Consider the following 15,852-nt stretch of genomic DNA (forward strand, 5'->3'; position numbering starts at 1 on the left):
GACCAGTTATTGGTAATTTGACTTATAAACAGTCTAGAAATAACGGTACCTGCACCACAGGATGCCCTCCTGCCAGTGCCTTCACTGCACCTCGGCTCCCTTCCGTTTCGTAATGAGCGCGATGATGGGATTTGGGCTGCACCTCAATCTGCAGGCTGTAAGCACCGGAGCAGGATGGCAGCTGCCAGTCGAGGGCTGGCAGGGAGGGGCTGTAACAAACAAGTGTTCAGATTAAACATTCATGACCCTGCAGATAAAGCACAGACCACAAAGGAGCACAGCGCGATTACTTCCAAGACCACAGGAGGCAGCCCATCTATCCCCATCTCACATTGGCCATATCCATCAATAACGATCATACCATGACATAAGTAATTTAAAAGGCTTGGACATCAGTGATGGCTGTGTTATGAAGATTAATGGGCTATATTTGCATTTTTATCAGGACTGAGAAGTTTCTCTTTGGTTTGATGGGGTGCAAACCTTATCCTAATGCAATTACAATGCATGTACAATTAAATCAGGCAAAACTACAAGAAGAAGAGAATATTAACTCAATTAGAAACTGTCCTTTAGAATTTTCCTGGTTTAAAATATTACTTTTTTATTTTATCTTGCATGTAATCACATTTATATATCTTATGGTATTACAGAAGCCATCACTTGCATCGTGAGTATAAGGGAAGCAGAATGAGGCTGAGTGGTTCAAGCTTTGCAAACGTTGCAAAATAATTTCTCTTACACCACAAAAGAAAACCATCTCATGACATATGAACATCGTAAAAATCACCCAAAAATGCCTCCCATTATGCAGCTTTGAAAAGGACTTTTATTGTTTTTGAAATGTAACACTCACACTAAAAGAAACTCAAGTTTCCTGTTAAATTAAAATTAATATGTTTTAACACAGGCCTATTTTCTTATTGAATGAGCTAAAAACAGGGAACATTGCCAGTGCTTATCTAGAAGTATTTAATTCTTGTATCTAACAGTCAGGACGCCAGAAATTAAGGACACAGATCAAGACTGTTAAGATTTCTTTGCTTCTCACACTATAGCCATCAAATGACTATATTTTAAAAAGAATATGACAAGACAATTTGATATAACATATGACATATGACATGACTGATTTTTTAGGACCTACTGTACATAATGTATGTACACAGTAACATGAAATACTGTAAATTGCAGTTTAGAAGCAACAGTTTATCAGCAAACCATACCCAGATCTCTAGAAAGGAGCACTGAATTTTATTTTTATTTTTTAAAGACACAGATCCACAAAAATGTCTGTCTACTGTTTTTGATCGACACCTACCTTTTACTGTACTAGAGCTACAGTAAGTCCCATCCCATCCCACAGTCCCTATCTGTGCTTTTAGTGATGATTCCCAAATGGGTTGGGACTTCTTTGGGTAAAAACATCTACATCTAAAAAACGAAATGTTTGAGACCTCTAATCTCAAAGCATAATTCTATTTGTTGTGCTTTTCATGACCTGTATGAAAATGAAATTCTTGTGTTAATTATGAAATTGCTCTTGAGTTTTAAATAATTCTGTCTTGATATAAGTTGCAAGACAGTACTGATGTCCTCCCCACTACTAAGTTACAAGTTTACTGTGACTGATATGACATTTTTTACAAAGTAAAACCTATCACATTTATGGCTATAAAAGAACATAGCAAGAAGAGCGTTTATTCCAACTCTCCTGCTTCTGTGGCATGCCATGTGAACTTCAATAGAGCTAAAAAAGGCTTCTTATGTAAATACTGGAGAAATAAAACTAATAATAAATGTACTTTATGAACTTTTTATGTCTTCTCCAATCATAATCCCATGACCTAAATGTTACAGTGTCCTCTCGGAACTCTCTCTGTTTGTTTGTTGACCTTGCAGCCCCAAAATGAACCAATTTCCCTTCTTCCTTATCACCGCAGTCAAAGCATGACATCACATTAGTAGCAAAAAGAGGTCAACATGAAAGCACAAGGCAATGCAATTATTCCACCAACTGTTTCCCTCTGTTTGGCTGTCAAGATCATTTCCTATTTGAGATTATCTTCATCAAACACTGTATTTCCTACAGGAAAAAATGTCAGTGGAAAAATTCTACTGAGTCAATATGAAAATTCTCTATCGGATAAATCATGTTAAATAAAGTGCTTTCACATAAGAGGAAGTATGACCACAGATATTGTGAAATTACATTTTTTATACATTTTAGTAATCAGTGCATGACCATTTCTGAAGTGGGTTTGATTTTCAAAGCAATCCATCTGAAAGTAAACAGAAATTAATTTGAACTGTTATTGTACTGCTCTTTGAAGATACAAACCATTATATTACTTCAATAATTACAAACTCCAATTTCAGGGAACAAATATGCTGAATATATATAGATAGATTTGCTCTGCACAGGAAAGACCAAATATCATGATATTGTATAATGACAGGCATGCAAAAATAAATATTTATATATATACTGTATATAAAATCATATACAGAATGTGATGAGCCTGTCTCTGTAATTTAAATATTTCTTGCTGCTACACCTAAAATAGTATCATTTCTCAGTTTCACATGACTTGTGAAGTAACTCATGTAGGAAACTTAATCATCACTTGGAAACATTAATACTTAAAATAACCACATTTCCAGGTTTTTCACCAAAATGGGGTTTTCCCTCCAGGGTGTGACCATTTTCTTCTGAATCAGTGACACATTTTACATGCACCAAAACACACCTTCAAAATACTATCTTCTTTTTCAAATTAATTAGTAATTTTAATTGTTGGATGCAACCCTTAGTGTAACATAAACAGATACACCATACTGTACATTGTATTGTGAATTCCCTTTGAGAAGTACTTTTTGAAATAACTGATTAATAGGTTTTGGAGTGACAGACTGAAATTATGGTGGTCTGTAAATTCACATTTAGTTAACTGATTCTTGGCATTTTTTATGATAAAAATGTCCTGAGATTTAATAAAAAGCTGTTGTAATATTTTAGTTGTGTGTTTTAACTGGCCTCAGTTACTGAATATCCCAAATTTATGTATAAAAAAATTAGCTTAGCCAATGTGCAAATTATCATTATAGAAACATTTTAGTTTGTGGCAGAAAAAAAAGTGCCTACATACTGTACAGTCAGCCAGAAATGAGAACACATATCACTAAACCTACAACAACACAAATGATCAATTTCCACTTTGATTTAATGCCAATTAGGTGCTGAGGAAAAAAAAAGTTGATATCAGAATTCATATTTTATTCCTTTAACTACATCAATCAAATACATTTTCATACGTAAAGAGCCTAAAGAATATCCATTTATTCAGCTATCAGGGTGTGGTGATTTAAAGGTTTTATTGCTCTATTTCAGTTTTGTTAACTTATTTCAATGAACAGAGTACTACAGAGACAAAAATCTTCAGCTCTTAAGACTATGAATGCAACACCACAGGTCAACACCATTAGCAGCTTAAGAACCTTTAAAAACCCCATTTCAAAACCGATTTTCATTTCAGAAATGAATCTTGCCTCCTCAGAGTAATGTCTTATATAACAAAACAAAATTAACTTAAGGCAAGGCATCAGTGCTGATAACTTTCAAGAACAGGCACTGACGCTGGGTGAGGCTAGAGGAACAGTAAGTAGACAGCTTTGACTACCTGCGTCACTCAGCCTAGTCAGTATAAAAATGTTTCATTAAGAGGGGGTAGGAGTATTAATGCAGAATAGTTGGAATAAGACCACCTTGAAAACCTCTTCCTCAAAAGAAATACTGCGTTGTCTGTGTTCTACAAGATTAAGAGGTTTTCTTACCTGATATAAGGTTTTGGCTTGTTCCAGCTGTAAGGGGCAGGGGGCACGACCAAGAAGTCCCCGCAGAAGCTTTCTTTTTTGAAGGGTAAGCGTGGATTAGAGAAGTCCTCTTGGGGAAGCTCCCCAGAACCTAGGTCCTCTCCGCCTGGCTCCACCTTGAGGCTCATGGTGGGGCTGTGATCCATCATGGTTTTCCTCGACTTCACAGGGATTCCTTCCCCAAGGTCTGTAACCCCATCAGTGGTCAGGGCATTGATGGCAGCTACAATAGCTGAGTTTGTGTACTGGTTGGTATTAGGCAGCCAGGTCTCATCTGTCACACTGACCCGTGGGGAGTTCTGGGGTGAGGGTGTTGGCGAGTGATTGGGAGAGTAAGAGGGGTGCCTGCAGGGGACACCATTGAAGCTGTACTTCCTCTTGCTGCCGCAGGGCGAGGAGGGCCTGGGACTCCGATTGCCTGTCCAGCTCTCTTCAGTGATGCTGGTCCTCGGGGAGGTGGAGGGCGAGTGCCTTGGGGAGGCTACAAGAGGGCACGGCACCAGCCCCTGGTGATAACGCTCATCCTGGGCTGTGCCCTTGGGAGACACGCAAGGGGACTGCCAGGGCGAGTTCTGGGGGGAGTTGTCGTAGTTGTAGGAGAAGTTTGACTCGTAGGACGAGGCTTCCGAGTTGCAGCTCCGGGAGGACAAGCTGCTGGCGGGGCTCAGACAGCTGGGGTCCCTGTAGTTGTCCGCATTTGGCAGGGTCAGTGTGACAATGGAATTGCCCCGCTTGTTGGGCATGCTCTCTTCGATCTCATCCTCAGGGAACTGGTTGCCATGGTGCAGCCCAGTGTAGGGTGTGATTTCAATCCGAGGGCTTTCCAAGGCTGGAGCTCCATTTGGCCTGATGCTAGGGGACAGATAGTAACCAGGGGCTCCATTATCCTCGTGACCACCATAGCCAAGCTGATGGTTGGAAGACACAGAGATAACCGGGCTGGACTGGAGGTTGTGGTAAGGCGTTGAGAGGCAAGGGTTCCCCATGCTGAGTGGAAGAGTAAGGCTGACGTTTGGGGCATAGCTGAAAGCCTCTAGAAAAACAAGAAGCATGACTTCATTAGAGTGCAGCACCAGTAGACCCCCCCAGGGGCTAAAACAAACAAAAAAAATAAAATGAAGAAGTCTGGCATGTGTTGCAGTGGCTGTGTGCCTAAGGCCAAATCAACAGGTGGCTGGTATCAAAGGACATTAATACAGTTAGTTCCACCAAAATGGTTCTCAAGCAAAGTAGAAATTGTATAACAATTGTATCATGCCTTCAGAATACGACTTTGTTATATATACTGTTTCTGATAGCACACCTGTTGTTTAGTACAGCCTAGTCTGTAGACTCTTGACACTACAACACTCTGCTCTGATATGCAGACTCCACACAGAAGGTGCCCCAGGACCTGAGAGCTCTGAGAAAGCAGCGCAAACCTGCATGGGGTACGTTTGCCTTTCATACTGTACATCACTAACATGCATGAAAACGTTATTTAGATTGACATTGTTAACTCTGACATTCGGCAATAAAGAATATTTGGCCTGAAAAAAATATAAGCCTCTTCTCAACAGCTGGAGAAAACGTGGGATAATTTATCTCCTATAGTGCACTCAAGATATGTTTAGACTAGACTCCAGTGTATCTGCGACTGAAGCTACTGGAACAAAGTGAGTCACATTGTTACAGAGGGCTCAGAAGAAAAAAAATAATACAATTACCTATTTATCTGGTAATACTTTTCTAATAAAACAATTGAAAGGTGTACGTTATGTACGTAAGGTTTAAGGAATCTAAAACCTGATTTTCAAAAATAATAGGAAAATTATTGTCCTATCATTTGCCAAATTGGTGACAAAATGCAAGAAGTAATTGTTATTCAGAGCGTTTCTATCTTTATTTATGAATCTGTTATTCAGAGCGACATAATCACCTGTATTACATTAAAAACAAAAGCATTAACTGTAAACAGAATCAGTTAACTAAAACTAAATACCAATAAACAAATTAAATAAAAAATTACCTCTATTGTAAATGAATCAGTTTTTTTTTTAATACAGTGATTTGTGAAGGTTTTTTTCCTTGAAGGAAACTGTATAATATAAAGTTTGATTGATTGTATAAGACCAGCTTTGGTGGAGCACAACACAGATACATTTCACAAGAATACAAGTTCTTTTTGTAAAATTGTGGGGTTTCCCTTCCAGAGCTCTTCAAGACTTCTGTAACTTCAAGGCCCTTGCACCTTCCTTGTTAGCTCATCATGAAGTGATACATGAGCTGAATACTCATTATTGTAGCAGTTCTAACCTGACGTAGCACACACCATACATAATTATTGCACAATCAAACTGGCTCAAGTTACTTTTTCCTATTACTGGAACAATATACTGGTAAAAAAAAGAATCAAACACTGCAAAATACAGGGCACACATTTCCATACTCACAAAATATGAATATGTCTGGTACTAAGACATAGAAGTGACAACTATCAGATGTTGGACTCTCTGTGGTTTGTCAAACTAAGAACATACAGTGTCCTAAAATACTGAAAAAAACATAAACAGCTACTGACCATTCCAGGTTTCTGTACAAGCCAAGAAACATTTGCTTTTATTTTCTTTTACAGTTGTTAATTGGGGTAAGATATATTTTTTTCAATTCCAAAGTTTTAGAATGATTTTGTTTTCCCCATCACCTTTGCCGTATTACTTGATTTAACATTTATTTGAAGTATTAGATAGCTCACCACACTTTTAAAATAACCCAAAAAGACAGAAATCACCCTCCGCCCCCTGAAAGCCCTTTTCTCGTCCCCATTACAGACCTTTATAGCTGTTAGCTTCTTCACTTTGGTTGTACTCAAACAGAAAATTAAAATCGAATTCCGGTTCTTCTGGAACAGTGGTCATCGTTTAGCCTCAGCAACACAGACTTTCTGAACTGCTTAAACTTGTTACAGTTAAGGTATGCTTTAAGTGCCGTTTGTATCAGCCCACATGTGCTGCTCGTAGGCTGGAGGCAATACTGCTCACAATATCCGATGTGACAGAGGAAACAGTGACAGGTGTTTAGCATAAGCTTCCTAGTCACAAGCTTTGTAGCTGCTCTTGGGAGTCTCAGCCCTCTCTCTCTCTGCTTTCACTCGTTCACACTATCTGATGCTGTCTCTGAAAATGTAAAACATTGCATTTCCGGGTCTGCAACACACATGACATCAGAAAGACAAAACAAGAAAACCTGCTGCCCGTCAACTTTGTTGAAGGAAGGAGGGGTTGGGGGTGTGTGGAAGCAATCTAAGAAAATAAAGAAGAGTCATTGTAACTAATCATGGTGTGATTGTTTCCTTCTTTTGTAAACATGGATTTTGTGCTCATAGGTTTCCCTTCTTACACAGCAAATGGAGGATATGAAAAGCTTTTGTGGAAACCAGAGCTATCTTTAGTTTATCAAAGATGTAGATATTTTGTCTGATGGAAAAAGGAAGAGAAAGGAGAATTCCCTTGAACTTTACAATAAACTGCTGAAGTCTTCTCTAATTTGGTATACTATATAATATGTGAGACTGGTGTATTTTATTTTAATAGTCTAATTGTAAAATGTTTACCTGATCAGATTGAACCCTGTGTTTTTTTTTAATGGCTCAACTACATGAATCAGAGACAGTTGTGCACCTGCTCTGAAATTTAGGCCTCTGTAGAATTACGAAATTCTGGTGCTTCAGACAAACTGAAAAACAATCTTAATGGCATTACACAATCTTGGGACCACAAAAATTCAGAATACCAATACTGTTTTATGTACCGGGAATGTTTCTAATGCTGTTATAATCCTCTCAAAAAACAAGTTGTTTAAAAACATAAAAAGTGCCTAGTTTCCCTCAAACAGGAGTTTTAATACATCATTCTTCTTTTATTTGTTTTAGACTTAAATCTAATCTAAAATCAGAATGGTACCTTAACCAAATGAATGCTCTTAAATGTTATAAAAAAATCTTACTCTTTTAGATGATATTCTACAACTAGGGATGTAAATTGCAACAAATGGGCCAAAGTGAATACACATCCATGAAAGTTATACTGCAAATGTTTAATGTACTGTACGCAGTAAGAAAAGAACCATTATATTACTTGCAATACCAACACATTGCCAAATGATGCAATTCACAGTTCTATCCTTTCTTTCTATAACATAAAAACAATGGAATTTATCTTCCAAATGTAATAGATAACCAATAACAAAGAAAAACCTCTGCTAAGGAGTTGAACAATACTTTTCTGTTTGTTTTTTCTCTCTCACACATTCACTTTTCTAGGAATCCCAATTTTATATGCACTAAATGAATGCATTACACACAAAAATTGTTTAAAACAGAAACATAAATAAACCAGGTTCCTGATTTATGAATTGCTCACTTTTTGAGTTTCTTAGAGTGCAGTGCTACAATCTGTTAGGTTAGCTCATTACTGGGTGCTCTGCAAAAGCATATTCTTTCCTGGATCTATATACTGTACAGCATGGAGATTCAAGCAGCAAGTTTGTGCAGCAAGGATGCACACACTGGAATCAACGCATTTTCAATATACAGAGTGTGAACTGTTTCAAACTCCTGGTGACAGGTGCTAGCTATAAGCATAAAAATGTTTTGTCTTTCAGCACATCCCTGTTTTGCATGAGGACTTCTGATTACATGCATGCATAATTAATACAACTTTTGAATAAAAGGCTTTCTCTTACACAAGAGAAAGTCAAGCCTTATAAAGCCTATTTTAGTAACTCATAAATCAACACTTTTGAAGTCCATCCTGCGTAGTACACAAAGTACATTTTCCCCTTAGTGATCATCAAGCATGTGGACATGAGTTTCCTCATTTATACTGTAATATGACATTGTATTGTTAATCACAAAACCTGATCTCATTCATGCCTTGTACACTCTGTTGCACTAGGTTTGTACTACTTTCATGCATAGGTTCTACTGCACGTAAAATGCCACTCTGATCCTGTAAAAACTGTTCAGTTGGGCACAAGAAAAGCAAAGCAATAATAAATTAGATTTAAGATATGTCTCTTCACAACTGCATGAAACAAATGTAGGTACTGTAGCAACATTTCTTACATATCTGACACAAAGTCTTTCAGAAATAGTGAGCCCTTACTTAATTCAACAATTAACAGCCAGCAGGTCCACTTTAATTCTGTGTCTTCAATCAAGATGTACTGTATGTAAAGAAATGCGCAAGGGCCTCTGACCATGTGGTTTGTTTGTGCATTTATTTACTGACCAGTGTATTTCAGACAGATTGTGAAGGAAACTATCAGACCCGCCTACACAAACTCACAGGGAGATGTCTTGCACCATCTAAAACTGGTAAAAATAAAACTCACACTATATGGCTCCAATTATTTATTTTTATAAATAACACAATATGTGATTTTTAGTCTTAGAAGAATCCTTCCTGTGAGCTTATAAAGATGGCTCTTGTGTTTTCTCCATCTTTTTTCTCTTAGTTCCCTCTCTCCTTCCCTGTTCTGCTCGATTAGCTGATTTTTTATGGTGACCGTGTTAATGATTGTTTGCATGTTTAAGAGAAAATGAAATGCAATCCAATAAACCAATTTTAGAATCTGTTCCACTCATCTGCAATTTGGAAAATCAAACTGCATGTATATACAGTATGTACTCCAATTCTGTTACAGATGAATTCTGTGCAGAAAAAGTGGTCTAATGATTTAACAACAACTTTCAAGTTCCTTCAGGCTTTCTGTGATATATAAATATTTGAGCCCTATCCAAAAAGTAATTCTAAACAGTTTTAAAGTACTTTTAAAAACCCACACACCAAAGTAGCAAATTAAATAAAACTAATACACAATTACATTTTAACATACTGTCCAATGGCAAATTGCATAATAAATCCACAAGAACAGCCCTCAAGAAAGTGTGCAGTTCATTTCACGACAGCACTCAATATTTTTTTGATCAGATCCTAACTTTATGTTGTGTTAAGCTCTTTGCATCGTGAATGATACCACAGTATCATTAAAACTGTATCAGCCATGGTCAGCTATTTTCTACAAAGAGTTTAACACATTTTCATCGTCAAAGAAAATCAGGTTGTGTTTTCTTTGCAGAGGGTTTCTCAATATGTTTCTTATGAGAAGTATGCGTCCATCACAGCACAGATGTCACCGACACCGATGCTATATTATCTTATTGATTTGACCACATGATATTGCAAATACTGTTTTAAGAATTACACAGGCAACTAACATAATGGAATACAGCAAATCAAAAGTCAACAAAATTGTTTATTCAGGCAACCTTCAGGGCCAAGCAAAAGGGTCGACGTTCTTTGAACACAAAATCAGGTAGACTCAGGAGAAGAGATTATGTGAATGCTGGAAAAAGTATCTTATTGTTTAGGCCATCAAGAAATATTACAGTATGTATAAAGATAAAGTTCAATGTTGTAGAATGCCTTGGGAGACTGATCTACAGAACAGAGTTTTAGCGTTATCTTTTTGAAAAAAATATACAGATTTTTCAAATTATATTGCAGGCTTGGATTAGCATATTGGTTTTTTAGCATATCTAATTTAGAAGGATGCTGACTGATTGACCGACTGATACCAATCTGACCATTCACATCCCTACAGCATTTGGCTGTCAGTTAAATAGGAAGATGTCTGGTGAAGCTGCCATCACAGTATTGACTTTAGGCTTCAACCACTGGAGTCTGGCTCTCATATAGCCTTAAGTTACCACAAAAGCAGTAGGGGGGATCAACATCTTGCTGGAGTCAGCATGCTGGTTATATCAAGTGATGATGTGCTTCCACCAGCCAAGGGGATGGAGTCGCCAGTACCCCAGTCTGCTATCAATTATAAGACTTACAAGTCAACATTTCAGCAATTGAAAATAATGATAGGTTGTCCCTCCTAGAGTCTATGACATCAACAGCTGCATTAAAAACTCATTGGATGATGTCACTCCAATGCATTTATTTAAGTGTATTTGTACCTGTGAAGACATTCATACATGTACTGTACCTTGTGTGGTTCTGTCAGAGTTCCTGTTCCTGCATGCATTAAAAAGGCAGGAGGTAAATCTTTTATGAAATATTCCATTGGCTACCCTCTTCGCAGCATACAGTAGACAGTATATATTCTAAAGTAACAGGAAAGGTATACAGTCAAATTAAAGAGAGCACACTGACCTGATTTTTCTTCTTGGCAATTTTAAGATTAGTAACTGATAAGGTTTTCATCATTTGCAGCCCAATTTCTTACACAAAAGTTAAACATTTTTTTTTGTAATCCAGCATACAATTTAAATCTTGTTGTTTTTTTGTTTTTTGTTTTTTGTTTTTTTTGGGGGGGGGGTCTACAATGAGGGTGGTGAAAATTGCACATACAGTAAAACGACAGTACAGTAACTATAGCCCTGCAATCGCAGGAGCCTCCCAGGGCACCCCGTAAGTACACGATGCCAAATTGGCAAAACCTTTTCCTAGAGTGATGCAGCAACAAGTGCCGGTTTATTCGACTCGCAGAGTACAGAGCACGGAGGCAGGATACCGACACTGAACGTCTGTGGAAAATTAAAGCACTACAGTAGGTACAGTACCTTGACTAGCAAATTACACTCGCCTCGATTTTTCACTCGGGAGACCTCCCAGTCAACAAGTGCAAGCGCGTAACGAAATAAAAGAAGTGAGGAAAGGAAGCTGAATTGGTTTTTAATCGACTCTTCACACATTGGCACACATTTTTCTTCCAGTAAAGAACTAACGTCTAATATCTAAGGGTAATACAACAGCAATGTGGTTTTCATTTCGGGAGAGCAGTTTGGAGTTAATAATATCTGAACAGGAATCCACGGGAAATTAAGGTGTTCGTATTATTAATATTAGTATTAAGGAGTAGTAGTAGCAGTAGCGGTAGCATTATGAGTAGTCTAAGCTTGCTGGTCCACTTACAGTACATCTCATGTATTACATTTTACGTAGTTATAGTGACCGACGCAACCTCTATTAGTTATTACTTTTCATACACCTCAGACCAAGACACATTATGGTGAAACTGAACGAGAAGCGATGGTTGAGTGGATTCTGCTTATTTCCAAATGGTTTCTACAAAGTGTTACATCAGAACTTTTCTGTTACGCTTTGCTGTAATGTAAAATTTACAACGCCGCGCTATGAGTTATACAGAGGAGACACCTATAGGCAATAACCCGTAAGAAAAAAAAGCCTTTTCGGTTGCACTGGGAGACAAGTGGTCTACCACAGCATCACACACTTGGGCTGGGGGAATCTTACTAATTTTAATTCATTTTCCTCTGTAGTAGTTGTCGCGAATTAACCCACAGTAAATCGTCCTGCAGACGTGAACCAAGAAATTCTGAACGGGTTGGCTAAAACCATTACGAAAGTCTCTGCTACTGTACATCGGTAACAGTAAACCGTAAAAGTTGCACAGATATTTTTATGTATATATATAGCATAGTTACCTTCCTCAGCAGATTTCATGGTGGTGTAGGGCGGGAATAAATGCAATTCCAAAGTTTCCTTTCCTACAGATGAAGAAAAGAGTGGTCCGAAGGTGAACTTTGAAGAGACACTCAGATAGCTATTATCCTGCATTCAATCAGCGGCAGGTCTCCTTTCTCGGTAGTAACAATGTCTCAAAGGATTGGTATAGTTTCCGAGATCCCGTTTCTACTAAAGAAGTCTACAAATATTGTTCTTTTTTTTAAATAGGAAAGTTAAGGCTTACAAAAACTCCAAAAAATCTTATAATAAAAAAAACAGTAAAAAAATGCCTTCAGTCCAAGTGACAGTAAAAGACTGATATTTAAGAACAGGGGATATGTATGGGCATAGCGGCTGCAGGGAAGTTTAGCGGAGTGGCTGCCTCTCTTAAAAGACAAGGAATGGTTTGGAGTGTTTTGCTGTCTCTCGTGATAATGTAATTGAGATTTTCAGTGACTCTGTCTCTGTGACGCAGAGCTTGTCAAGAGTAGACTCCTGCCTTTTTAAAGCTGGAAAACACCTCCAGAACCTCTCCCCGCCCTCTGTTAGTGACGTTTATACCCTCTCCCTGCCAGCTCCCAGCCGAAAAGCTAACTGAGGGAACAGAGATTAGAGCCGTAGGACCGAAGCGCTGCGGCTGGAGTCAGAGAGGGCTATCGTTGGCGATCCTGAACAGTGACCCGTTCCTTTTACTCTGCTGGAGTCCTGTCGTAGCGTAAAATAAATTTGTTTACAAAGATATAAAAAACAAAGATTATAGCTTGAGTCTTTCTGGACTACTGATACAATGGACTCCGCCGAAGTTGTTTACAGTATTTACTCGTTTTGAAACAAAAGTTGCTACAGTAAGAATCTTCGTCATTATTGAAAAATCTACATCCTCCACTTAAGCATAATAGTCAGAGTGATACTCTAACCACTTAAGAAAATGAATATATATATAGTGGTGTTTGCTTCCTTAACGCCTACGGAATTTCTAAAAAAAAAGTAATAGAAGCACATGCAAATTAGAAACAAGAATCAATCTCTTTAGCTTTGTTACAATGTTTCATATTACAATTATTTTATATTTCTAGAGCATTAAGGTAACTTGGAAATTATAGTATTTAAGTTTGTCATCAAGACTTACTGCATAAATGTATTACTTCAGTTTCACTTCATAATGTCTTTGTGAACTTTCTGTTGAAGACTAGAGAATTTCTTTTGGATATCAGAACTATGGAGACACATCACCCACTAGGTGATTAGAGACAGTATTCCTTCCTTGGGTATTTTAAACAACAGTTAAATTATAATTGTTGAGAAGAATCAATTGTGTATATAAATGCATGATCTTTGTGTCCTAAGCTGCAGTAATATTAGTATGAATTAGAGCCTTCTTGCAGTAAAATGGCAGGTGCGTTTGCCCTTGACAGTAGACTAACTCTAATTATTGAGTAATGTTTATGTTAGGCACCTGCTGCACTGCTTGCAGATTAGTATCAAATTAGCAGAGGGGAAACTGTTTTGAATGGCTTGTCACTTCTGACCGAAATGTTTTCAAAAGTGAGGGGGGGGGCAGAAATGTTTCGAGACTTTGTCATCTGCAGTTAAGCCACCGAGGAAGACAAGTGCTGAGATTTGTGTTGCCAGATGAAGAGTTTGCCTTTTTCATGCTGCAATGGAAAATCCTTTCACCACACATCAGAGAATGCCAAGGGATGAAGCAATGGCTGAAAAAAAGTGAAAGAAGTCACAAACCTCCCTTCAGGTTACAGCTGATCACATGTAAGAGAGCAGTATTGCCTGGTCTACAGTACTGTACAGTATATTGCCAGAACTGTCTGATTGACAGAGTAGTAGCCCTGCATTTACATTGGAAATCTTTAAAGAATTAACAAAACAAACTGATCTCATTTAACTTCAGAGTCTAATCCTCTTGGTTTTTGGATTTCATCTTCGTTCCTCACAAACACCTCAAATGTTATAACATCAGCAAAGATACTGGACGAGAATGAAATAAAATATTTGCTTGTGCTTGTTTAGCTCTATACAGTACCTCTTGGTCTGGCTATCTTATACGTGCCAGATTACCCTGGTTCTGTAATTCACAAACTTTTTTTCATAACTGGTAAAAAACTTATCCTCTTTGCAGATCACTATTATGACAACATTTGTATACTTTGCTCACCAAAAGTATTGCAGCAAAGTCAAAGCTTATTTGTGTTGTGAAATAAAGCCATTTTGAACTTCAGTTAAGCTTAGAATAAATGATAACTTCAATATAATTTATATTTTATTTTTCGATAATCTCATTCATGCATGTGATCATTTTAGAATAAGAACATACTCTGTGATTTCAAGTGACCATGCGTACTGGGACAAATTCAGTTTAAGTAAGTTTCAGAGTATAAAAGTTGGTATTTATTTGCATATTTTCCATCTTTGCAGAAGGAAAAATAGTGGGGGAGGGGACAGCATTGTTCTATTAATATTCCTTTCACAGTTTGTTTCATTTTACTAATATCCTTTTGAATTTGGGGCTGACTGTCTCTTTGTCCTCATACAGAAAGCATTCTGAGTTGTTATTTTACTCTTAGTTATTAATTAATCAATCTGCGTGTGAGATTTTCTTAAGCAGCTATTTCTACCAGTGGCACAAGTCACTCATCAGGAGAGGAGTACAATTCCATTGTCTCAACATCTGTATTTTTCTCAAACAGAACAGGGTGCCTTTGATAAACATGGGGCAATTGTGTTGAGATGTAATATTATTGACCTATTTCATTTTAGATAAATCACTGCTTGTTATTATCTAAATCCTCTATTATGGGCACAAACCCAGAGGTCTGTTTGCTTAAAGCAAACCAAAGCAAATATGGGTCAATTGGACTCCTCTCATTTGTTTCCTTCAACAAGATAATATCTTATAGTCTTTTATGTTTTCTGCCATTTGGGTTTTCAATACAGTAGTAGCTAAGAAGAAGTAAGAATGAGGAAACTAGTCTGAACTCTAACACATATGTTTTTGTTTTTCATTGAAAACATTTATGGGAATTTTATGAAGGAAAATGGTTAGTAGAGACATTCCCCTGTGCAACGAGACATTTTAGGAAAACTTGTGTAACGAAAGGCCATTCTGTTTTCCACCAATCTATAAAACCAATCTGTTTCAAGTTGTGTAATAACTCTTGGACAGCAAGGCAGTCCCCTTGTCCATTTCTAGCTTAATATACAGTGTTATTACTGCCGAACTGGTTTATACAGTAGTTAGCAATATCACTATCAGCATTTAGGTTCCAGTGCTCTGTAATTAGTGACAGTTTTAATAAGCTGGACACTAATTCATTTGGATATAAAGGTGGTGATAAAACTTTGGGCTTCTCTGAACCTGAAAAACCATTTGGCAGCTGATATAGAAGATTATTACATATAAATAATCGGGAACAGATTTCAATGTTCACAGAAGAGACTCTTA

General features: G+C 37.5%; 1 protein-coding gene across 4 annotated transcripts in view; it reads right to left on the reverse strand.

The window, feature by feature from the left end:
• The window catches only part of nfatc1 (nuclear factor of activated T cells 1), a 106,702-nt gene extending 93,411 nt beyond the window's left edge, over window positions 1-13,291 (reverse strand). The window contains exons 1-3 of one of the 4 annotated variants that reach the window (XM_088601264.1): window positions 12,374-13,291; window positions 3,835-4,906; window positions 50-209 (exon numbers count right to left, since the gene is read on the reverse strand). In XM_088601264.1, the coding sequence (XP_088457390.1) occupies window positions 50-209; window positions 3,835-4,906; window positions 12,374-12,506 (1,365 nt within the window). In that variant the 5' untranslated portion in view covers window positions 12,507-13,291. Of the gene's footprint in view, window positions 1-49; window positions 210-3,834; window positions 4,907-6,685; window positions 7,003-12,373 lie in introns of those variants that run through there. The other 3 variants (XM_088601268.1, XM_088601267.1, XM_088601265.1) reach the window with 3 other exon arrangements.
• Between the last annotated feature and the right edge of the window lie 2,561 nt (window positions 13,292-15,852).

The sequence above is a fragment of the Lepisosteus platostomus genome, chromosome 12, assembly GCF_059453375.1.
Source record: "Lepisosteus platostomus isolate fLepPlt1 chromosome 12, fLepPlt1.hap1, whole genome shotgun sequence".
Taxonomy (NCBI): domain Eukaryota; kingdom Metazoa; phylum Chordata; class Actinopteri; order Semionotiformes; family Lepisosteidae; genus Lepisosteus; species Lepisosteus platostomus.